Here is a 24754-nt window from a genome sequence, read left to right as displayed (position 1 = left end):
CAGCCTGTTCCGAAAGCTTGCGGCATTTGCTACAAATAAACTTGTTGGACGTTAAGCTGGTGTTGTGGGATTTCTTTCTGTCCTAGATTTTCCCAAAAGGGGAAGCAGCCTCTCAGCATCGACCCTGTCAAGCCCTCTGAGAATCTGAAATGTCTCAATAAGGTCCCCTCTCAGTCTTCTAAACTCCAGTGAGCACAGGCCAAACCTACTCAACCTCTCCTCAGAAGAAGATCCCTCCTTACCCAGGATCAACCCGGTGACCCTTCTCCGGACTGCCTTCATGGCAGTATGCCTTTCCTTAGATAAAGGGACTAAAACTGTTCACAGTATTGCAGCTGAGGTTTAACCAGTGCCATGTATATTTTTAGCAAGACTTCCCTATTTTTATACTCCATTTAGCTTTGAAATAAAGGCCAACATTCCATTTGCCGTCCCTATTTCCTGCTGAGCTTGCATGGAAGCCCTTTGTGATTTATACACAAAGACCCCAAGTCCCCATGAGGCAGAACTTTGTGCAGTCTTTCTCCATTTAAATAATATTCAGCTCCTCTATTCTTCCTCCAAAGTGAATAAATAGCCAAATGCCTTCAGCTTACACTGATAAGAGTTTGATCAACTTGACCCAAGCCCTTCAAGTCACATTAATAGGAACGTACGAAATGGAGAAGGCCATTCGGCCCCTCGAGCCTGCTCCACCTTTCTGCTTGATTTTGCACCTTAGATCTTCTACCTGAGTCCCATTTTTCCCACTCTATTCTCATATACATTGATGTCTTTAATATCTAGAAATCTAGCAATCTTTGTCTTGAATATTTTCAGTGATTGGTTTCGTGGTACCGTGGTTAGGTGTGAAATAAAATACTGCATAAACTCAGTCGGGTTGGCAGCATCTGCAGAGAGACAAACAGAGTTAGTGTTTTGGGTCCAATATGACTTTTCTTCAAAGTTGGGACAGGTCTCCTCAATCTTTCTCCCTATGACTATGGACCAAGAGCAGGTAGAGAATGAGTATGTGCTTGATGGCCAGTGTAGAAGATGTGATGGGCTGTAAAACTCAATGTTTCCTGCCAACGGGAGGTGGCGAGTTGTTTGCTGGTGGTGGGATTCTCTGGTCCCATTCCTGTCAATGGGAATTCCCACTCACGTCACCCCACTCCAGCAGGAAACCCATGGGCAGGCATGCACTGCCAGCGGGACTGGAGAATCCCGCCAATATGAACAGCTGGAGAATTCCGACCTGTGACCTAAGGCAATCCTGCCATCCCCAAAATCAGTCTTCGCTGTACTCTCTCGATAGTAAGTGTATCCTTCCTTTGGTAAAGGGATTCCTTCATCCTATGCGTGTACTTTTTGGCTTTTCATGTGTGGTTAACCTCCAAAGTCTCCTTTGCACAATGGTTATCAGAGCTTCCCCTATAAACTAGTAAGAAATCTCACAACACCAGGTTAAAATCCAACAGGTTTATTGGGAATCACAAGTTTTCAGAGCGCTGCTCCTTCAGGGGTGGCACAGTGGCACAGTGGTTAGCACTGCTGCCTCACAGTGCCAGGGACCTGGGTTCAATTCCTGGCTTGGATCACTGTCTGTGCGGAGTTTGCATGTTCTCCCCATGTCTGCGTTTCTTCCTGCACTCCAAAGATGTGCCAGTTAGATGGATTTGCCATGCTAAATTGCCCCTTAGTCTTCAAAGAGGCGCTGGCTGCATGGATTAGCCGTGCTAAATTGCCTCTTAGTGTCCCAAGGTGCGTGGGTTAGGTGGATTGGCCATGGTAAATTGCCCCTTAGTGTCCGAAGATGTGCAGGTTAGGTGGATTGGCCATGCTAAATTGCCCCATAGTGTCCAAAGATGTGCAGGTTAGGTGGATTGGCCAGGGTAAATTACCCCTTAATGTCAGGATGGCAAATATGTGGGATTACTGGGATAGGGCCTGAGTGGGATTGTTACTAGTACAAGTTTGATGGACCGAATGGCCTGGTTCTACACAGTATGGATTCTATGATTCTTGACCCAGTTGACATGTTAGATCTGTTCCCAAAATTGTTGGCAATTTCTTTAAACTTATCTCTTCTCTTACCCCTCCTAAACACAAGGCCCCAGAAGAAGACCACTTCAGTGTCCCTGACAATAGGAGCCCACAACTCGAAGAGGGCAGCAGGTGCCGGCGAAGTGCAGCAAGTCCGCTCCACGTTGGTGCAATCCATCTCCATCCCAGCCCCACAGGTACAGTGAATAATACAGCACTCAGTGAGTGACAGTGGGGCATGTGTCAGCCTACTAACTAATGTGTGTTTTTCACCAGCATGCAAAAATTATATCCGTGTATAAATAAGTGCATATCTCGGTTCGTGTGCGAGTGAGGGCATGCGCGTGCATGTGAGGGAGCGGGCGCGTGTGTGAGCTGTGGCAGAGTGGTGCCGACAACGATCCGAGCATTTAATCTAAAGTGACACTGAGGGAAGAGTGCCGCACTGTTGTAAGTGCCGTATTTCAGATTAAACTTTAAACTCAGGCCACCTTCTTGGGCAACTGCGAAAGGTTTTGTGTCACTATTTGGAAGCAGAGTTTGGGAGGTTTCCCCCGGGGTACAGCTTCCTGTAGCAGGCGGGACACGGACCTTGCAAAGATGCACTAACCTTGGGTGGGATTTTCCGGCGAGCGTGGCTGGAAAATCCCACCCCCACTGTCTAGGCCAACATTCATCCCTCAGTCAACAACAATCAGGTGGGTTATCTGGTCATTGATCACACTGCTGTTTGTGGAATCTTGCTGTGTGAAGGTTGGCTGCTCCGTTTTAATGGATATGTTTTAGCCACGCTCTCTGTTGGTTACAAGGCAGCGTAAGGCTGCCTGAAGCCGGACGCTAGGTAAATGTACCCCAGACTTACACTTAACTTAACTTTCTTGAAGTCACACACGTCTGCAGTCATTGGGTAGGACTTGTCGCAACTGTTCCCATCACCCAGTGGCGGTGATGGCGAGCCCCCACTGTGCTTCCCCAGCGAGGGAGTGGGGGGGGGCAAACAGCCACCAGAAGATCCGGCCATTGGCCAATGCCATGGTGAAACATGCCGTGAGGGTGGGGGAGAGAAATTCCACCCACACTCATGGCAGCATTTGGCAATTTATCCACAAACAGCTCCATCAGAGGCTCCAAATGCAATGGCCCAGAGATTGTGTGTTCACCGTGTTTACTGGACTGTAGCACCCCCCCCAACCCTCCCCATCTCCTCCCACTCTTTTTCCCCTACTCCATTCCCCCTCCAAATAAATGATAACGTGTATCAGTGATGTGGAGATGCCGACATTAGACTGGGGTGGGCACAGGAAGAAGTCTCACAGCACCAGGTTAAAGTCCAACAGGTTTATTTGGAATCATGAGCTTTCGGAGAACTGACCCTTTACCAGGTGAGTCGCCTGACGAAGGAGCAGTGCTTCGAAAGCTCATGATTCCGAATAAACCCGTTGGACTTTAACCTGGTGTTGTGAGACTTCTTACTGTGTCCACATGTATCGGACCTGGGCAGACTGTTTACTGGTCAACGTGTTAAAAGACTGAATAGGGAAGGATTCTGTGTTGCCTTTTCTCTCAATGTGCAGTTGTCCCAAAGTCCCTCACAGCCACTGAGTCCCAGGCACGGTGGTTAGCACAGCGTGAGGGACCCGGGTTCAATTCACGGCCTTGGGTCACTGCGTGTGTGTGTGTGTGTGTGTGTGTGTGTGTGAGCGTGCGAGTGGAGTCTGCACATTCTCCCCGTGTCTGCGTGGGTTTCCTCCGGGTGCTCCGGTTTCCCCCCACACTCCAAAGATGTGCGGGTTTGGTGGATTGGCCATGCTGAAATTGCCCCTTAGTGTCCTGGGATGTGTATGTTAGAGGGATTAGCAGGGGAAATAAATGGGGTTACGGGGATAAGGCTTGGGTGGGATTGTTGTCAGTGCATTGCCCAAAGACAGTGTAGAATAATCCCACGATGTTACATGTCAGTATGGACAAGAGAGCCTTTAGGAGTTAAGATTGAATCTGCTTTTGTTAGCCTTTCAGGCAGTGAATCCCAGATCAGCACAACTCACTCCAACATTCTCCTTATTTCCTCCTCGGTTACTTTGCAAATTATCCCAAAGTATCTCACATTTACCGGTCACTGACTCTGACGTGGCAAAGGAATCAGGTTCTCGTTGCTTATTCTGTTAACAAACCTCCCCCCCACCCGCCCCACCTCCCCAATCAACCACTTCATAAATGTTGTTAAATCTTCCTGTAACCTTCTGTACCCTGATGAGGTGAGGATGGGTTGGGAGTCAACTGTTTTGTCACACAAAAATAAATATATAACCAGTGATTATTTCTGACCCCCGCATCATTAGGGTGTGAAGGGATAACAAAATCACGACATAAATGCCCTCCCTCGTGCAGTTCTGTTTTGCAATCACGCAAGCATAGAATCTACAGCGTAGAGACAAGCCCAACTGGCCCATGCCAACCAAAAAGCCCATCTAGGTTAACTGCGCTTGCCTGCATTTGCCCCATATCCCACTTAACCTTTCCGCCAATTCTGTCCAAGTGCCTTCATAGAACATAGAACATAGAACATAGAACATTACAGCGCAGAACAGGCCCTTCGGCCCACGATGTTGCGCCGACCAGTTACAAAACAATGACCCTCTAACCTAAACCAATCCCTTTCCATCCATAAACCTATCCACGGATCTCTTAAACGCCCCCAAACTAGGCGCAAACTTCTAAATGTGATTAGGCTCTGTCATATGGTTAAAGCACCGGCTAAAACTGAGTGTGTTTCAGTCTGTCAAACATTAAGTGTAAATGAGATTCCGATCGACGCTGGGGTTGCCACAAAATTCCCGATGAAGGAAGGTTCGGTTTATAATCCCTGGCCCCTTTTGCCACAGAACCTGCTCGATTGGACAAACTTTGAGTGAGTGGATAGGGAGCAGCTGTTCCCCTTAGTCGAAGGGTCAGTCACGAGGGGAGACAAGTTGAACGTGAGGGGTGGGAGGTTTAGGGGGTATTCCCGCTGCCTGGGAGGGTGGTGGAGGTGGGCAACCTCACATCCTTTAAAAAATATTTGGATGGGCACTTAGAACGTCATAACATTCAAGGCTACGGGTCAAGTGCTGGCAAGTGGGATTAGGTGGGCAGGTTAGGGCCTTTCATAGGATCCCTGCGGTGCATTAAAAAGCCATTCGGCCCATCGAGCCGACACCGACAACAATCCCACCCAAGTCCTATCCCATAACCCATGTTTACCCCACTAATCCCTTTAACCTAAGCATCCCGGGACACGAAGGAGCAATTTAGCATGGCCAATCCAGCTAACCAGCCCATCTTTGGACTGTGTGGGGGGGAACCGAAGCACCCGGAGGAAACCCACGCAGACACGGGGAGAATGTGCAAACTCCACACAGACAGTGTCCCAAGCCGGGAATCGAACCCAGGTCCAGCTAACCACTGTGCCACCGTGCCACCATGTGCCCGTGTAGCCTCAATGGGCCGAAGGGCCTTCTCTGTGCTGTAATATTCTGTGAGCTGCTTTGCCTTGGTAATGTTATTGACTGCGTGGAACCTATCATTAACTTGTTTGCGGTGCCTTGCTCTGAAGTGGCTTGCAGCTTAACATATAATTGCAGTTCACAAACCAAGGGAGTACCCCTGGAATACTGTCTAACCAGGTGGCTTGTAGACTGCTCCAAGTGCACAAGTAACTGTGGAAAGCTGCCCACCAAAAAGGAGTAAAAGCAAGTGGCAGTGCACTTTTTAAAATTTTTTATTTCATCCAAAATCTAAACTCAATTGGAATCCAACTTGAGGTCCCCACAAGAGGGACAAACAAGCTGACAAAATATCAGCTGATAAGATGAGGCGTTCCACCCCATCTTGGCTATATTGACTGCCATCAGAAAGTTGAACACAAAGAACCAAGAACAGTACAGCACAGGAAACAGGCCCTTCGGCCCTCCAAGCCTGTGCCGCTCATTGGTCCAACAAGACCATTCGTTTGTATCCCTCCATTCCCAGTCTATGTGACTATCCAGGTAAGTCTTAAACGATGCCAGCGTGTCCACCTCCACCACCCTACCTGGCAGTGCATTCCGGGCCCCCACCACCCTCTGTGTAAAAATCGTCCCGCTGATATCGGAGTTAAACCTCGCCCCTCTCAGAATGTTATTTCTGACTATTGAGCTTATTTCTAATCAAGGAGGACAACATCCTTAACTGGCAATTGCTATGCTCTAATTCTTGTCTATTTCATTTCTATTTAGGTCCAGAGTCCAACGCCTTGCCTTCGAGCCCAGGATGGGGTCTCACCACCTGTGTTTACAAAGGTCAGCCTTTTTTATCATGCTCTTCAGGCAAAAAGGGGGGTGAAAAGTCCCATTAAAGTTATCTGATTTGTCCCTGACACTCGAAGAAGAACCATTCTTAGTTACTGCGAGATTGGTTTAGCCAGGGTCGCAGAGGTCAGCTCGGAGGAGAATTTCATTGACTTGATTTGATTTGATTTATTACTGTCACATGTACTGGTATACAGTGAAAAGTATTGTTTCCTGCACACTACGCAAAGCATACCATTCATAGAGAAGGAAACGGGAGAGTGCAGAACGTAGTGTTACAGTCACAGCTGGGGTGTAGGGAAAGATCAACTTAACACACGATAGGTCCATTCAAAAGTCTGACGGCAGCAGGGAAGAAGCTGTTCTTGAGTCGGTTGGTACGTGACCTCAGACTTTTGTATCTTTTTCCCAGTGCTAACCGCTGTGCCACTGTGCTGCTCCATGTGGGGTTATGGGGGTAAGGGCCTGGGTGGGACGACGTGTCAGAGAGCCAGTGTTGGCTCAATGGGCCAAATTGTCTCTCTCTGTACTGTGATTCTACAGGTCAGAATAAATACCCAGGAAAGTGAGAGAGAGGAAGCTCAGTCACTGACGAGATGCAGGATTCAGAACTATCTCAGCCCTTAGGGAAATAAGTGCAGACTCGGTGCACAGAGCGGGGAAAGATACTGGAATATCATTTAGCTCTCATCAGTGTTCCAGAGGCTATTTTCACTAAACCAGCCTTCAGTTTGAAGCTTCTACAAGAGTACAGATGTTTTTTATAACACTGGGGCATCTGTTAGTCACTGTTCCAACAGGAAGCCAGTCTCTGCAGGTCAATGTTTTGAAGTTATAGGGATTTCAGAAAACCTCCAAGAAATCGGGCAGGAGAAGGCAGACTCGCTTAAACCCACATGCATCTCCGGCAGAATTGGTCTGCTAACACTAACAATGCCACCATTGTTTCCAGGCTGAATTCCACGGTGGGGTGTTAGTTCCTGCCTTGGCACGTTGCCAGATACGTTTTAATGTCACAAAATGTGGTTTCTTTCTGCTCTGCTTCTCTCAGCTTTGCACATGTCAACCTGCGGCGATCTCACTTACTTCGATCCAAAATGTTTACTTCCCCCATCCTCCCCCATTCCCCACTCCCGGCAAGGTTTCTCATCCTTTTGATTCTGATTTGATTTATTATTGTCACATGTATTAACATATAGTGAAAAGTATTGTTCCTTATGCGGACAAAGCATACCGTTCATAGAAAAGGAAAGGAGAGAGTGCAGAGTGTAGTGTTACAGTCGTAGCTAGGGTGTAGAGAAAGATCAACTTAATGCGAGGTAGGTCCATTCAAAAGTCTGACGGCAGCAGGGAAGAAGCTGTTCTTGAGTCAGTTGGTACGTGACCTCAGAGTTTTGTACCTTTTTCCCAACAGAAGAAGGTGGAAGAGAGAATGTCTGGGGTGCGTGGGGTCCTTAATTATGCTGGCTGCTTTTCCAAGGCAGTGGGAAATGTAGACCGAGTCAATGGGTGGGAGACTGGTTTGCATGATGGATTGGGCTACATTCACGACCTTTCGTAGTTTCTTGTGGTCTTGGTCAGAGCAGGAGCCACACCAAGCCGTGATACGTCCAATAATATTTTCTATGGTGCATCTGTAAAAGTTGGTGAGAGCCGTAGCCAAATTTCCTTACTCTCCTGAGAAAGTAGAAGGCGCTGATGGGCTTTCTTAACTATAGTGTCGGCTGTCAAACTGATTGCCTGTTTTTGCACATAAGTCATTGCCAATCCCCATCAATTTTCCATTCTTTTTGGAAGCTTGGATCAGCAATTAGTTTCGATTCCCCACCCACCCCACCTCTCCCTCTCTCTCTCCCTCTCCACCCACTTCTCTAAGTACAGGTTCCAGTTCTCTCCCAGTTGATTGCATGTGAAGAGAGACGGAGAAGTTTCCAGTCTTCTTAATCCTATTTATTGGAGGGACCTGTTTTCACAGTGAACACTGGGGGGAGCAAAGTGGGACATTATCATTCCCGTGTCCGGATGAAATACTGGGGCATTCAAACCCAAACTGTGTCAGAGGTGCATCAGGTGCCACTTTGGCACCTAGAGCAGCCCATGACATAGAATGGAATCATGGAATCCCCACAGTGGAGAAGGTCATCAACCCATCGAGTCTGCACTGGCTCTCCAAAAGAGCATCTTATTCAGCCCCTATTCCCGTAACCCCACATATCTACCCTGCTAATCCCCATAATCTCCCGCACATTTTGGGACATTAAGGGGCAACTTACCATGGCCAATCCACCTAGCCTGCATATCTTTGGACATTAAGGGGAAGTTTGGTATGGCCAATCCACGTAACCCGCACATCTTTGGACAGTGGGAATAAACCGGAGAACCCGGTACAGCAGCCTCGAAGGGTCTATTCCTCCTCCTAGTTTCTATGTCTCTGTGCCCCACTGTGCCACTACATTGACAATACGCTGCCCGTTGGTGTAAGGTAACTTCATCAGCTCAGTAAACCACGCGGGGTTAATAGCAGGAATGATGGAATATCAGCAGATAATGGACCTGCTCATTTTTTTTACAGCCCATTTGCCCTCAGTGGGAAAGATTCAAATTGTCACTATTCTCCAAATATGCCTCGGGTTAAAACTGGAAATCTATCTGCTTATTTGTGTGAGGGAACGTGGACATTGCAGGTTCAGTCAGCAGTTAGGAAGGCAAATTTAATGTTAGCATTCATTTCTAGAGGGCTAGAATACAAGAGCAGTGATGTACTTCTGAGGCTGTATAAACATAACATAAACATAGAACATTACAGCGCAGAACAGGCCCTTCGGCCCACGATGTTGCGCTGACCAGTTAAAAAACAATGACCCACTAATCTAAACTAATCCCTTTTCGTCCATAAACCTATCCACGGATCTCTTAAACGCCCCCAAACTAGGCGCATTTACAACTGCAGCAGGCAGGGCATTCCAATCCCTCACCACCCTCTGGGTAAAGAACCTACCCCTGACATCCGTCCTATAACTACCCCCCCTTAATTTAAAGCCATGCCCCCTCGTGCTAGCTTTCTCCATCCGAGGAAAAAGGCTATCACTATCCACCCTATCTAAACCTCTAATCATCTTATATGTTTCAATAAGATCCCCTCTTAGCTGCCTTCTTTCTAGCGAAAACAACCCCAAATCCCTCAGTCTCTCCTCATAGGACCTCCCCTCCATACCAGGCAATATCCTGGTAAACCTCCTCTGCACCCTCTCCAAATAAGACTCTGGTCAGACCCCATTTGGAACATTGTGAGCAGTTTTGGGCCCCGTATCTAAGGAAGGATGTGCTGGCCTTGGAGAGGGTCCAGAGGAGGTTCATAGGAATGATCCCTGGAATGAAGAGCTTGTTGTATGGGGAACGGTTGAGGACTCTGGGTCTATACTCACTGGACTTAAAAGAGGGGGGTAGGATCTAATTGAAACTTACAGAATACTGAAAGGCCTGGATAGAGTGGACGTAGAGAGGATGTTTCCACTAGTGGGAGAGACTAGAACTCGAGGGTACAACCTCAGAGTGAAGGGACACTCCTTTAAAACTGAGATGAGGAGGAATTTCTTCAGCTAGAGGATGATGAATCTGTGGAACTCATTGCCATAGAAGGGAGTGGTTGAGTGTCTTTAAGACAGAGGTAGATAGGTTCTTGATCAAGAAGGGGATCAAGGGTTACGGGGAGAAGGCGGGAGAATGGGGATGAGAATCATATCAGCAATGATTGAATGGTGGAGCAGACTCGATGGGCCAAATGGCCTAATTCTGCTCCTATATCTTATGAACTGATGATTTTATTGTACCGTTTTTGAGGCAAAGATAGATTTTTGAACAGTAAAGGAATTAAGGGTTATGGTGAGCGGGCAGGTAAGTGGAGCTGAGTCCAGGAAAAGATCAGCCATGATCTTATTGAATGGCGGGGCAGGCTCGAGGGGCCAGATGGCCCACTCCTGCTCCTAGTTCTTATGTTCTTATGTACCTCCGAGCAGTTTCACCCATATCTCCGAACCATTGAAGAATTGTCATTCCAGCACATTCCAATTGGGTTGCTGCTGTGCTCCTATTTCCCGATTGGTGGTTTCCCAAGAGCGTTGAAGAATGACCGTTTGTCCGAACGCCGGGAGCAGTGTCCTAGCTTTCCATCAGAATACTGGCCATGGGGCCTCCTATATCCACCAGTGGGAGGGGAGGGATTCTGTTTAATGTCTCACTCTGTCCTACACTGCGAGCGTCAGTGCAGGTTTTGTACTCAAGTTGCAACAGTGTGGCTCGAGCCCAGAACCTTCTAAATCAGAGAGGAAAATGCTACTAAGTAAAGGTTAGAACATAGAACAGTACAGCACAGGAACAGGCCCTTTGGCCCACAATGTTGTGCCGTACATGATGCAAAATTAAATTAATTCCCTCTGCTTGGCCTTGGTCCATATCCCTCAATTCTTTGCATATTCATGTGCTTATCTAAAAGCCCCTTAAACACCCCTATCATGTCTGCCTCCATCACCACCCCTGGCAGCACATTCCACACAGCTACCACTCTCTGTATAAAAAACTTGCCCCTCACATCTCCTTTGAACATTGCCCTCTCTCACCTCAAGTGCATGCCCCCTAGGATTAGACATTTCAACACTGGGTAAGAAGATTCTGACTGTCAACCCTGTCTCTCATAGTTTTGTAAACTTCTATCAGGTCTCCCCTCAGCCTCCACCACTCCAGAGAAAACAACTCTAGTTTGTCCAGCCTCTCCTTATAGCTCATACCCTCTAATCGAGGCAGTATCCTGGTAAACCTCTTCTTTTGATTTGATTTATTATTGTCACATGCATTGGGGTGCAGTGAAAAGTATTGTTTCTTGCGTGCTATACAGACAAAGTGTACTGTACACAGAGAAGGAAAGGAGAGGGTGCAGATTGTAGTGTTACAGTCATAGCTAGAGAGTAGAGAAAGATCAACTTAACGCGAAGTAGGTCCAATCGAAAGTCTGGCAGCAGCAGGGACGAAGCTGTTCTGAGTTGGTTGGTACTTGTCCTCAGACTTTTGTATCTTTTTCCCGATGGAAGACGGTGAAAGAGAGAATGTCCGGAATGCGTGAGGTCCTTAATTATGCTGGCTGCTTTTCCGAGGCAGCAGGAAGTGTAGTCAGAGTCAATGGACAGAGTTTGCACCCACTCCAAAGCCCCCACATCCTTCCTGTAATGTGATGACTGGAATGGAATGCAATACTCTTAAGTGCAGCCTAAGCAAAGTTTTATGAAGCTGCAACATGACATCTTGATTCTTATATTCAATGCCCCAGGCAATAAAGGCAAGTATGCCATATGCCTTCTTTACCATTGTATCTACTTGTATAAGTATCATTTTTCATGGGTGGATAGCTGTACCTTCGAAGGCTTGATGTAGAGATGCCGACATTGGACTGGGCTAAACACAGTAAGGAGTCTCACAACATCAGGTTAAAGTCCAACCAGTTTATTTGATAGTTATCCCATTACTATCAAATAAACTGGTTGGACTTAAACCTGGTGTTGTGAGACTTCTTACTACCTTCAAAGGCCACCATGTCTATATACAGATGCCTACACGTTACGGGATAATAAGCTGTAATAGAGCAATAAGGTGGATGATAAAGGTAACCTTGTCTCATTTCAGGTCTTACAAGACATCACTGCATCTGAGGGCCAGGGCGTGGTGCTGGAATGTCGAGTTAAGGGGACCCCTCCTGTTAAAATCCAGTGGCTGAGACAAGGAACGGAGATTGAAGACTCCCCAGACTTCCGGATCCTTCAGAAAAGTAATGCACCTCATTAAACATCACACGGTCTCGAGTCTCCATGCGACTACGGTGGTTTAGATCAGAGAACCTCACCGTGCAGAAGGAGGCCATTTGGCCCATTGAGTCTGCGCTGACTACAATCCCACGCGGGTCCTATCCCCATAACCCCATCCTAGCTAGTTGCCCTGACACTAAGTGGGAATTTAGCACGGCCAATCCGCCTAACCTGCACATCTTTTGGACTGGAGTCGCTGAGCAAATCCTACGCTGATGAACATGCAGACTCTGACCCGAGCCAGGAATCGAACCCGGGTCCCTGGTGCTATGAGGCAGCAGCGCTAACCACTGTGCCACCGTGCCGCCTTCAGCAGAATTTCCACAGGGCAGCCCAGCAGATAGTGGAAATTTAAATGCAAATCAAGTTGCTGTGATCTTTCGTGCCAGCTTTTAAATAAACACATTCCGCCCAGAACCTGCATGGCTTGCTAAACCAATCCCAACCCCAAACCAAATTTGTCACCGTGGTGAGTTTCTGCGTGGGTTGACGGGTCTTTGAAATAAGCTCTAAAAATGAAGCTTTTTTCGTCACAAGAACACAGTCAGGAACATTTTAAAAGCTTCTGAATATATTCATGTTAACTTACTAAGGAACTGACTACTGTCAGCCAACAGAACTAGCGAAGCTTCTACATTTTTTTTCCAAGTCATCTCCAATAAGTTAAAGTCTGGTCATTCTCAGTGAATAAGATGCTGTCGAACAATCTTTACCATTGTGTGACAAGCCCATTTTCAGATGGGTTAGCCAAATTGCACCACCCTCTTAAATATAAGAGTTTCCTCCCACACTCCAAAGATGTGTGGGCTAGGTGGATGGGCCGTGCTAAATTGACCCTAGTATCAGGGGATTAGCAGGGTAAATATGTAGGGTTATGGGAAGAGAGAATGGGTGGGACTACGATCGGTACAGACTCAATGCGCCAAATGGCTTCCTTCTGTACTGTAGGGATTCTCTGATAAGAAGCGATTTTTTTAAGATTACAAATGATTAAAGCTTATTTATTATTTGTGTCACAAGTAGGCTTACATTAACACTGCAATGAAGTTACTGTGAAAATCCTCTAGTTGTCACACTCCGGCGTCCGTTTGGGTACACTGAGGGAGAATTTAGCGTGGCCAATGCACCTAACCCACATATCTTTGGAGTGTGGGAGGAAACCGGAGCACCCGGAGGAAATCCATGCAGACATGGAGAGAACGAGCAAAGTCCGCCCAGTCATTGACCCAAGCCGGGAATCGAACCTGGGTCCCTTGCGCTGTGAGGCAGCAGCACTAACCACTGTGTCACCATAGGAAAGAATGACATTCTCAAGCACTCCCATTGCATGAGTTCATAACAGATTATGTATTCAGCTGCAGGCAAAAGAATCTGAGCAGAAACTTGAGAATTAAAACTGCATTTCTCGGCAGAATTTGAGTCCAGATTATGTCTAAAGCAGAAACACCACTCTCGAGAATTGAGCAATTCCTTTCCATAATTCTATGAGCAAACTAACCGTTTCTGATTTTCTGTTCCATGTGCCCGTGGACCTGATTTGTTTCTCAGAGCCTCGATCAGCTCTCGAACCTGGTAAGATACTTCAACGCTGATAATTCTTAATGGAGCCGAATGCGTGAACGCACTTCAGGTCGAACACTCACCTCTCTCAGCTTAGATACATAGAAACAGAGAAACTAGGAGGAGGCCGTTCAGCCCTTCGAGCCTCCTCTGCCATCCATTTTTTAAAATTCATTCGTGGGACATGGGCATTACTGGCTGGCCAGCATTTATTGCCCATCCCTAGTTGCCCAAGAGCAGTTGAGAGTCAGCTGCATTGCTGTGGCTCCAGAGTCACATGTAGGCCAGACCGGGTAAGAACGGCAGATTTCCTTCCCTAAAGGATTTAGTGAACCAGATGGGTTTTTCCGACAATCGACAATGGTTTCATGGTCATCCGTAGATTCTTAATTCCAAACTTTTTATGTTCAAATTCCACCACCTACCGTGGCAGGGTTCGAACCCCAGTCCCCAGAACATTAGTTGAGTTTCTGGATTAATACTCCTCCTCATCTCTGTTTTAAAGGATCGTCCCTTTAGCCTGAGGTTGTGCCTTCTGGTTCTAGTTTCTCCTACCAGTAGAAACATCCTCTCCCCGTCCACTTATCCAAGCCTTGCAGTATCCTGTAAGTTTCAATAAGATCCCCCCCCTCATCCTTCTAAACTCCAATGAGTACAAACCCAGAGTCCTCAACTGTTCCCCATACGAGATGCTCTTCATTCCAGGGATCATACGTCCAACCCAGGCCCCTGACGCCGTGAGACAGCAATGCTAACATGTCACCCATTACTCAAGGTTATAACTCATAATTTGCCCACAAGTGTCTTGGCATTCCAAGTACTTTATTATTTATATATCAGATGATGTTCAAGTTTGACTTTATTTTGTGATTTCCCTTGTTGAACACATTGATTAAATGACCAACGCTCTAGAATGCCATCTATGATCAGAACGTTTTGCGTGAGGAGGTCGTACTGAAATGTCACTGTCCTGACTCTTTCAGAAGAAGAAATCTGCAGTCTCGTGATCGCCGAGACCTTTGCGGAAGATGCCGGAAGGTTTACCTGCACGGCTACCAATTCTCTTGGCTCTGTGTCTTGCAGTGCCCAGCTCACACTCTGCCCAGGTACGTGAGGGCATGAAGGATTTGGGGGAAGGGGGCAGAGGGAGAAAGCCATATCCTCTGAAAGAGGATATCGTCTGTTGTCTTCGAGTGGTTGAGGCCTGACTGATGTGAAATGATAAAAAAATTGAGGGGTAGCCCGGCTGGCGTGTTTAAAATGATAAAATAATCTGATTTGTATCCACAACCTCTTACCTTGGGTGGGAGAGAGGGGAAGGGACAAAGGAGGCTGAGGGCTGATTTGATAGAGGTGTACAAAATACTAAGGGGAAGAGATAAGAGTGGATGAGACAAAATTGTTTCCCTTGGTAGAGAATTCTAAAATCAAATTTTAGGCTGATTGGTGTTAACAAATTGTCCCTAAGTTAGATCTCCCTTAATCTGGTGCACATATAATTCTCTAAATTGCACCCCTTTATTGTGGAGTCCACTAGATGTAGACAAAAGTCGTAGGTAGAAGAAGGATTGGAATAAGGCGCTCACTGAGTGTTGAAATGGGCAGCGCGGGCTTGTAGGGCAGAAGGGCCTGTTTCCTGCGCTGTGTTGTTCTTTGTTCTTTGTTCAAAAGATATAGATTCAAGATAAATGGCAGAAGATATAGAGGGGACATGAGGAAGAATTATTTTACACAAAGGATGGTGGGTGTCTGGAATTTGCTGCCTGTATTGGTGGCGGAGGCAGTGACCCTAAACTAGAATCATAGAATCATATATTGCAGAAGGAGGCCATTCGGGCCATTGAGTCTGCACCAATCACAATTCCACCCAGGCCCTATCTCCGTAACCCTAGATAGTCGCCCTGATACTAAGGGACAATTTAGCATGGCCAATCCACCTAACCCATACATCTTTGGACTGTGGGAGGAAACCGGAGCACCCAGAGGAAACCCACACAGACACGGGGAAAAGTGTAGGCTCTGCACAGACAGTGACCCAAGTCATGAATCGAACCCACTAGCACTGTGAGGCAGCAGTGCTAACCACTGTGCCATTGTCCCGCCACTCTTACCAATGACAACACTTAAACATGACGCAATCAGCTAGCTATCTCTGCTGTTCCAAGTTAACCAGCATCCCACAGACATACACCCTTCTCCAGACCTAGAATAGTGTGCTCACGTGATGCTGGGTCTTCAGCTTTGTAACACCTGTGGACAGAAACCCAGGCTGGCTGTTTACAGTGAAGGATATCCCCAAAAAGTAAGTAAACTTAATAGAGATAAACTTAATCTTGGGCAGCTTCCAAAAGACCACCGCACAGAGAACAGAAACTCCAGGAAAAGAGAAAAGGCACTATTGCTTCCCTCCACTCAACTGAGGGCAAGCCCACCCCCATCACCCCCCTCACCTTCCTGTAATTTGCTCCGAAAAGTTTGGACCATCGCTTTTCCATACAAGAAGTCCGCAAACAAATGTTTGGATATATAAGTAATACAGCCCCCATTACAGCCCCCATCTGACCCAGCACAACTTGGACAGATGCTATCCCATGCATAATCCTGATTTTTATGTCTTTTTTTTTGGGAATTCCCTGGGTTTTCCCAGGAATAGTAAGAAGTGTCACAACACCAGGTTAGAGTCCAACCAGATTATTTGATAGTAATCTCACAAGCTTTTGGAAACGGTTTTCCTCCACCAGGTGTGTGGAAGTTTCCAAAGTAACCTCAAGCCAGGAATCGAACCCAGGTCCCTGGCATTGGGAGACCGCAGAGTTAATCGCTGTGCCACTGGGCTGCTGCACTGTGTACAGAACAGGGTTGAGGGGCAGCGCAGGAGGAGGTCATTCGGCCCATCGAGACTGCGTCGATCACACTCCCACCCAGGCCCTATTCCCGTAACCCCAAATCTTTACCCTGCTAATCCCCCCCGACACGAGGGTCAACTTAACATGGCCAATCCATCTAACCCGCACACCTTTGGAGTGTGGGGGGAAACCCATGGAGACACGGGGAGAACGTGCAAACTCCACGCAGGCAGTGGCCCGAGGCCAGAATCAAACCTGGGTCCCTGGCACTGTGAGGCAGCAACGCTAACCCCTGTGCCACCATATCACCTCGTGCCTAGGTTCCCACTGTGAGAACAGTATTCGGGTTAAATTGGGTTGGTTCAGGAACTCCGCAGGACATAGATTGCAGGAGGATTTCAGCATTACCTGTGGAATGCCAAAGCGATCTCTTTGATCTATCATTCCGGTACAGATTTTTTTGTGTGTTAATGCTTGCGAGGGGGGAATGCTTTGTGTAGGAAAGAATTCCCCGTCGGCTCACTGCCCCCCCCCCCGTTTTAAACGGGTGATTGCCAGCGGAGTATCCATACGGAACAGGCTTCTTTATTGTCGTATGGAACACCTGCACGAGTCAGCTGGAATATTTTCCTGGCGGCGTGCCCACGCAACATGCCCGTGTGAAAATCCCAGGTGTCCTTACGGTGAAGGAATGCGGGCATTGAATATAAAAGTAGGGAGGTCTTGCTGCGGCTGTATAGGGCATTGGTGAGGCCGCAGCTGGAGTACTGTGTGCAGTTTTGGTCGCCGCACTTACGCAAGGATATTTTGGCCCTGGAGGGAGTGCAGAGGAGGTTTACTAGGCTGATACCGGAGTTGAGGGGGTTGAGCTATGAGGAGAGGCTGAATAAACTAGGCTTGTACTCGTTAGAGTTTAGAAGAATGAGGGGAGATCTCATTGAGACGTATAAGATGATGAATGGGATGGATAGGATAGAGGTGGAGAGGCTCTTCCCGCTCAGAAAGGACAGTAGGACTAGGGGGCACAGCCTCAAGATAAAGGGGGGGCGGTTTAGAACGGAGTTGAGGAGGAACTTCTTCACTCAAAGGGTGGTGAATATCTGGAATTCTCTGCCCGTTGAAGTGGTGGAGGCTGCCTCGCTAAATATTTTTAAGACGCGGGTTGGTGGGTTTTTGATAAGAGAGGGGATTAAGGGTTATGGGGAGAGGGCGGGAAAGTGGAACTGAGCAGCGACAGATCAGCCATGATCTTATTGAATGGCGGGGCAGGCTCGAAGGGCTAGATGGCCTACTCCTGCTCCTATTTCTTATGTTCTTAATATAGGGCAACAAGTGATATCACATAAAAACAGCAAAGAATGACTAAACGAATAATAAGGAGGGAGTACAAGAGAAAACTAGCTAGAAACAGAGACCCAGACCGTATGAAGTTCTACAAGGATTTAAAAAAGGGAAGTCAAGTGAGAGGGAAAGTGAAACTAGGGAATTTATAAGGGAATTAATAAGGGAAAATAAGGAAACGGCAGGTAAATTGAACAGATAGCTTGCTTCATTCTTGAGGATACAAATAAATCCCAGAAATAACTGTGAATCAGGGGATGAATGGGAGGGAAGAACGGTGGCACGGTGGTTAGCGCTGCTGCCTCACAGCACCGGGGAGCCGTGTTCGATTCCCAGCGTGGGTCACTGTCTGTGTGGAGTTTGCACGTTCTCCCCGTGTCTGTATGGATTTCCTCTGGGTGCTCCAGTTTCCCTCCCACAGTCCGAAAGACATGCTGGTTAGGTGCTAAATTCTCCCTCAGTGTACCCAAACAGGCGCCAGACTGTGGCGACTAGAGGACTTAAGAACATAAGAAATAGGAGCAGGAGTAGGCCATCTAGCCCTTCGAGCCTGCCCCGCCATTCAATAAGATCATGGCTGATCTGTCGTGGCTCAGTTCCACATTCCCGCCCTCTCCCCATAACCCTTAATCCCCTCTCTTATCAAAAACCCATCAACCCGCGTCTTAAAAATACTTAGCGAGGCAGCCTCCACCACTTCAACGGGCAGAGAATTCCAGAGATTCACCACCCTTTGAGTGAAGAAGTTCCTCCTCAACTCCGTTCTAAACCCCCCCCCGCTTTATCTTGAGGCTGTGCCCTCTAGTCCTACTGTCCTTTCTGAGCGGGAAGAGTCTCTCCACCTCTATCCTATCCATCCCATTCAACATCTTATACGTCTCAATGAGATCTCCCCTCATTCTTCTAAACTCTAACGAGTACAAGCCTAGTTTCACAGTAACTTTGTTGCAAGTAAGCCTACTTGTGACTAGTGGAGTCATTCATTTGGTGACTAGTGAAGTGCCTCAGGGATCAGTGCTGGGGCCTCAGCTATTTACCATTTATATAGATGATCTGGAGGAGGGAACCGAGTGTATGGTGTCGAAATTTGCTGATGACACCAAGATTGGTGGAACGGCAAATTGCGCGGAGGGTGTGGAGAGTCTGCAGAAGGATCTAGATAGGCTGGGCGAATGGGCCAGGAACTGGCAAATGGAATTTAATGTTGGCAAGTGCGAGGTGGTCCACTTTGGTAGGAAGAATGGTAGGAAGGACTATTACTTACGTGGCGAAAAACTGCAGCAGGCGACGGTGCAGAGGGACATCGGGGTCCTTGTGCATGAGTCGCAAAAACCCAGCTTGCAGGTGCAGCAGGTGGTCAGGAAGGCGAATGGGATGCTGGCCTTCATAGCGAGGGGGATTGAATATAAAAGTAGGGAGGTCTTGCTGCGGCTGTATAGGGCACTGGTGAGGCCGCAGCTGGAGTACTCTGTGCAGTTTTGGTCGCCGCACTTACGCAAGGACATTTTGGCCTTGGAGGGAGTGCAGAGGAGGTTTACTAGGCTGATACCGGAGTTGAGGGGGTTGAACTATGAGGAGAGGCTGAATAAACTAGGCTTGTACTCGTTAGAGTTTAGAAGAATGAGGGGAGATCTCATTGAGACATATAAGATAATGAAGGGGATGGATGGGATAGAGGTGGAGAGGCTCTTCCCGCTCAGAAAGGACAGTAGGACTAGAGGACACAGCCTCAAGATAAGGGGGGGGAGCAGTTTAGAACGGAGTTGAGGAGGAACTTCTTCACTCAAAGGGTGGTGAATCTCTGGAATTCTCTGCCCGTTGAAGTGGTGGAGGCTGCCTCGCTAAATATATTTAAGTCACGGGTAGATAGGTTTTTGGTAGGCAAGGGGATTAAGGGTTATGGGGAGAAAGCGGGAAAGTGGAACTGATCCACTTCAGATCAGCCATGATCTTATTGAATGGCGGGGCAGGCTCGAAGGGCTAGATGGCCTACTCCTGCTCCTATTTCTTATGTTCTTATGTTCATTCCATGAACTCTCTCCTCCACCTGCAGCCCATTTCCATTTACTTTATTTCATTTTGTTTCATCTCATTCTTCGACTTTATCATCCTTCTTTCTCACTTCCATTTTCCCACTCCTCCAGTCCAGCTCTCCTTCTTGCCCCCCCCCCCCCTCCCCGCCTCCCCCTCCTCCACCTCCTTCAGGGCAACTGCCATAATCCCCATGCATTCCCTTAACCATCTGTACCTCTGTAAGAAGTCTCACAACACCAGGTTAAAGTCCAACAGGTTTAATTTGGTAGCACGAGCTTTTGGAGCGTTGCCCCTTCATCAGGTGAGTGATACCACCTGGACTCACCTGATGCAGGAGCAGCGCTCTAAAAGCTCATGTTTCCAAATAAACCTGTTGGACTTTAACCTGGTGTTGTGAGACTTCTTACTGTGCCCATCCCAGCCCAATGCCGACATCTCTACATCATCTGTACCTCTGTTCTGCCATTCTCACATTCTGATCACTGAATGGAGACTTTTAGAACCTTCTACATCCCCACTTACATTCTCCTTGTCCAATTTCACACCCCCCACCACCCCCCACCCCAGCTTCATAGTATAAATCTTTGCTGATTCTCTTTGCTCTCCGCTCTGACGAAGTTTTATTCAGACTCAAAACGTTGGCTCTATTCTCTCCCAACAGATGCCGTCAGACCTGCTGAGATTTTCCAGCATTTTCTGTTTCCGTTTCACTTTCCAGCGTCCACAGTGTTTTGCTTTTATCTTAGAAGAAGTGATCGCTGAGATAATAGAGGCGCTGGTTTTAATTTTCCAATATTCCCTCAATGATGGAAAGGTCCCATCAGTTTAGAAAGTACCAAATGTGACTCCTCTATTCATGAAAGGAGGGAGGCAGAGAGCAGGAACCTGCAGGCCAGTTAGCCTAACACCAGTTGTGGGGAAATTTTTGTACTCCGTTATTAATAGAGACATGGGGTGGAATTTTCATACCCCACCTGCCATGGGTATCGGAGCAGGTGGGACAGGACCATGCAAAGATCCATTGACCTGGGGCGAGATCTTATGATTTTGGGGTGAACAAGGCCATAAAATCCCACCCTTTGAGTCATACAGCACAGAAAAGGCTATTCGGTCCATTGAGACAACATTGACAATAACTACCACTCAATGCGTGCTAATCCCATTTCCCTGCATTTGTCCCATATCCACGAATGTTATGATACTTCAAGTGCTCATCCAAATACTTTTTTAAAGGTTGTAAGGTTTCCTGCCTCAACTACGTCCCCAGGCAGCACATTCCAAATTCCCACCACTCTTCAAGTAAATTTCTTTTTCTCAAATCCCCTCTGAACCTCCTGCCCCTTACCCTCAAACTGTGCCCCCTTGTGATTGACCCCTCAAGCAAGGGAAATAGCTGTTCTCTCCTCACTCAGCCTATAGCGGGGCACTTAGAAAATCTCAGTGCAATAAAACACTCAACACCATTTCATCAAGGCAAAATCATGTTTGACTACTTTATTAGAATAAAGGGCAATCTGTAGATGTGTTGATCTTAGATTCCTAGAAGGCGTTTGATAAGGCACTGTATCAAAAGTTACTCTGCAAAATCACAGCTCAGGGTATGGGGAATAACATATTAGCAAGAATAGAGGATTGGTTAGCTGACAGGAAACAGAGAGTAAGCATAAATGGGCCATTTTTGGGTTGGCAAAGAGTAACGAGTAGAGTACAAGGATCAGTGCTGGGGCCTCAACTCTTTACAATGATTTAATGATTTGCATGAAGGGACCCAATGTATAGTTGCTAAATTTGATTTGATTTATCATTGTCACATTTATTAGCATACAGCTTGGTATGGGCTCCTGCTGTGCCCAAGATTGCAAAGAACTACAAAGGGTCATGAATTGAAGTCTGGTCCATCATGGATTTCTTGCGCGCTATACAGACAAAGCATACCATTCATAGAGAAGGAAAGAAGAGGGTGCAGAATGTAGTGTTACAGTCACAGCTAAGGTGTAGAGAAAGATCAACTTAATGTGAGATAGGTCCATTCAAAAGTCTGATGGCAGCAGGGAAGAAGCTGTTCTTAAGTCGGTTGGTACATGACCCCAGACATTTGTATCTTTATCCTGACAGAAGAAGGTGGAAGAGAGAATGTCTGGGGTGCGTGGGGTTCTTAATTATGTTGACTTCTTTGCTGAGGCAGTGGGAAGTGTGGACTGAGTCAGTGGATGGGAGGCTGGTTTACGTGATGGACCAGACTTCAATTCATGACCCTTTGTAGTTCTTTGCAATCTTGGGCAGAGCAGGAGCCCATACCAAGCTGCGATACAACCAGAAAGGATGCTTTCTATGGTGCATCTGTAAAAGTTGGTGAGAGTCATAGCTGACATGCCAAATTTCCTTAGTCTCCTGAGAAAGTAGAGGCACTGGTAAGCTTTCTTCACACAAAGTTAAGTTGAAAAGTAAATTGTGAAGAAGACAGAAGGAATCTGCAAAGGGACAGTTAAGTTGACTGGACAAAAATCAGGCAGATGGTGTCCAATGTGGGAAACCCATCTAATTCTAATCTCTCTCTCTCTACAGGAAAGGAAGTAACTTCAAATAATGGGAATGGTTTAGCGGACAATCTTAGCCCCTCGCCTCTAACTGAAATTAGTTCGTTAGAATTGCCTCCGAAGAGGACAGCTGATCCTGTTGAGGTGAACAATGTCGAGGTCAAACCCAACGTGGCCGCCTTCCAGTTACAGCTCAATTCCGCGGAGAAAATGCCCAATGGCAGCTCCTCCGCCCAAGAAATGAATGGACCAAGCCGAGGTCAACTCGCACAGTCTGCAGCCACACTGCCTTCCCCGGTAAAGGAGCCGCCGCCTCTTGCCGCCAAACCCAAGCTGTAAGTACTCCCGTTTCTTCACTCGGGTCTCACCTTTCCTCTGTTTTCAACAGAGGGTCTTTGGACTGTGTGCTCTGGACAGGCATCATCGCTTCACTCTTGTTTTATTATCAAATCCTGTATGCAATACCGTACGCAGTTCCAGTTTCCACGTAATTAAAAAGCTTAAAGGACGGCACTGGTGAAGACACTGTGCGATTTCAAAAGGATAATCGTGGAACTGGGAACTGATGCTTAAACATGACAGACCAGACTCATTCCCCCAGAGATGAGGAGGCTGTAGGGTGACCTGATAGGGTTCACTAAGATTGTGGAAACTTTGTTAATGTGCATTTAGAGACATTGTAGGGAGGGATTACCACCCTCATTTTTAATGGCCGAGAATGGAAGTGAGGGGGAGGGAGGGATGGAGATTCGAGGGAACCATGATTCTTGAAAATACATTAATACATTCAAAATATCAGCATATGTGTTTTTAAATCATAATCACTTGTTTAACTCTCTTGCTGCATTTCATGTGCGTGTAAGCTGCTTTCTTGTTAGCTTATAAATCTGTTTCAAAGTCATTTAACTCAATGCTGTTAGTTCTGTCAGTGTCTTAAGGCCAAATGGTTTGAAAGTCTTTACCTAACCATTAGGATCTCTTCCCCTTGCAACCCTCCTTCTGGCCATTGGCTAGCCCAATACGAGGCCAGAAAACAGGACTGCGATGGGCACAGTAAGAAGTCTCACAACACCAGCTTAAAGTCCAACAGGTTTCAGAGAGCTGCTCCTTCATCAGTTTCACTCACCTGCTGAAGGAGCAGTGCTCTGAAAGCTCGTGAATCCAAATATCATGACTCTGGCATTATGAGACTTTTTACATTGACTGTCATTACTAATACTGTATTGGTTGTGTATAACTACATTTGAATTTATAACTCTGATTAATGCAAAAATCATAAGGAAGACCAATATTATCTCCTGTAAGCCATTAAATGGATGTCTGATAGTACATATTCTCGTACGCTGGAGGGGCATTTGTTATTAGGGACATCTCTTTGTCCACATGGATTGATGCCATTGCTGCTGGATCTCTCATAGATTTTGCTGCTCAAAAAACTGCAGCATCTAAATATTTGTATAATTACACTGAACATTAAGATAACAATGAGGAAGAACACAATACCTTGTATTAGGTTTATTCCCAGAGAGCCCTGTTCCACAAAGAGAAGGATGTTGGTTGTCTAAGTTTTTCAACCTCCTTTAGAAAAGATTTACCAGGATGTTGCCCTGGTATGGAGGGCATTAGCTATGAGGAGAGGTTGGAGAAACTTGGTTTGTTCTCACTGGAGCGACAGAGGTTGAGGGGCGACCTGATAGAAGTCTACAAGATTATAGGAGGCATGGACAGAGTGGATAGTCAGAAGCTTTTTCCCAGGGTGGAAGAGACAATTACTAGGGGGCATAGGTTTAAGGTGCGAGGGGCAAGTTTAAAAGAGATGTACGAGGCAAGTTTTTTACCCAGAGAGTGGTGGAACTCGCTGCCGGGGGAGGTAGTGGAAGCAGATACGGTAGAGACTTTTAAGGGGATTCTTGACATATGCATGAATAGGATGGGAATAGAGGGATATGGTCCCCGGAAGGGTAGGAAGTTTCAGTTGAGTCGGGCAGCATGGTCGGTGCAGGCTTGGAGGGCCGAAGGGCCTGTTCCTGTGCTGTAATTTTCTTTGTTCTTTCTAATGCGTGTGACCAAATTGGTTATATTCTCTGAAGTGTCAGGTATACATGTGCCACACATTGATCCAATCAAAGCACTTGCTCCACCCTTAGCTGCCAAAATAGAGTGTCGTTTGATTCTGCAGTAGCACTGTGTGCGTAGCAACCATCCCATCACTGATCTCAGTGAGAGCTGTGGCA

General features: G+C 46.9%; 1 protein-coding gene across 1 annotated transcript in view; it reads left to right on the top strand.

Annotated features, from left to right (window-relative positions):
- Positions 1-24754, top strand: part of palld (palladin, cytoskeletal associated protein) — a 291644-nt gene that overhangs the window by 88487 nt on the left and 178403 nt on the right. Inside the window, exons 4-9 of the mRNA XM_080189490.1 lie at positions 2093-2222; positions 6279-6341; positions 12024-12165; positions 13751-13774; positions 14746-14868; positions 22549-22855. Coding sequence (XP_080045616.1) covers positions 2093-2222; positions 6279-6341; positions 12024-12165; positions 13751-13774; positions 14746-14868; positions 22549-22855 — 789 coding nt within the window. The remainder of the gene's footprint in view (positions 1-2092; positions 2223-6278; positions 6342-12023; positions 12166-13750; positions 13775-14745; positions 14869-22548; positions 22856-24754) is intronic.

This window comes from Carcharhinus amblyrhynchos, chromosome 5 (assembly GCF_965287045.1).
Source record: "Carcharhinus amblyrhynchos chromosome 5, sCarAmb.v2.hapA, whole genome shotgun sequence".
Taxonomy (NCBI): Eukaryota; Metazoa; Chordata; class Chondrichthyes; order Carcharhiniformes; family Carcharhinidae; genus Carcharhinus; species Carcharhinus amblyrhynchos.
This window is presented reverse-complemented; position numbering and strand designations above follow the sequence as displayed.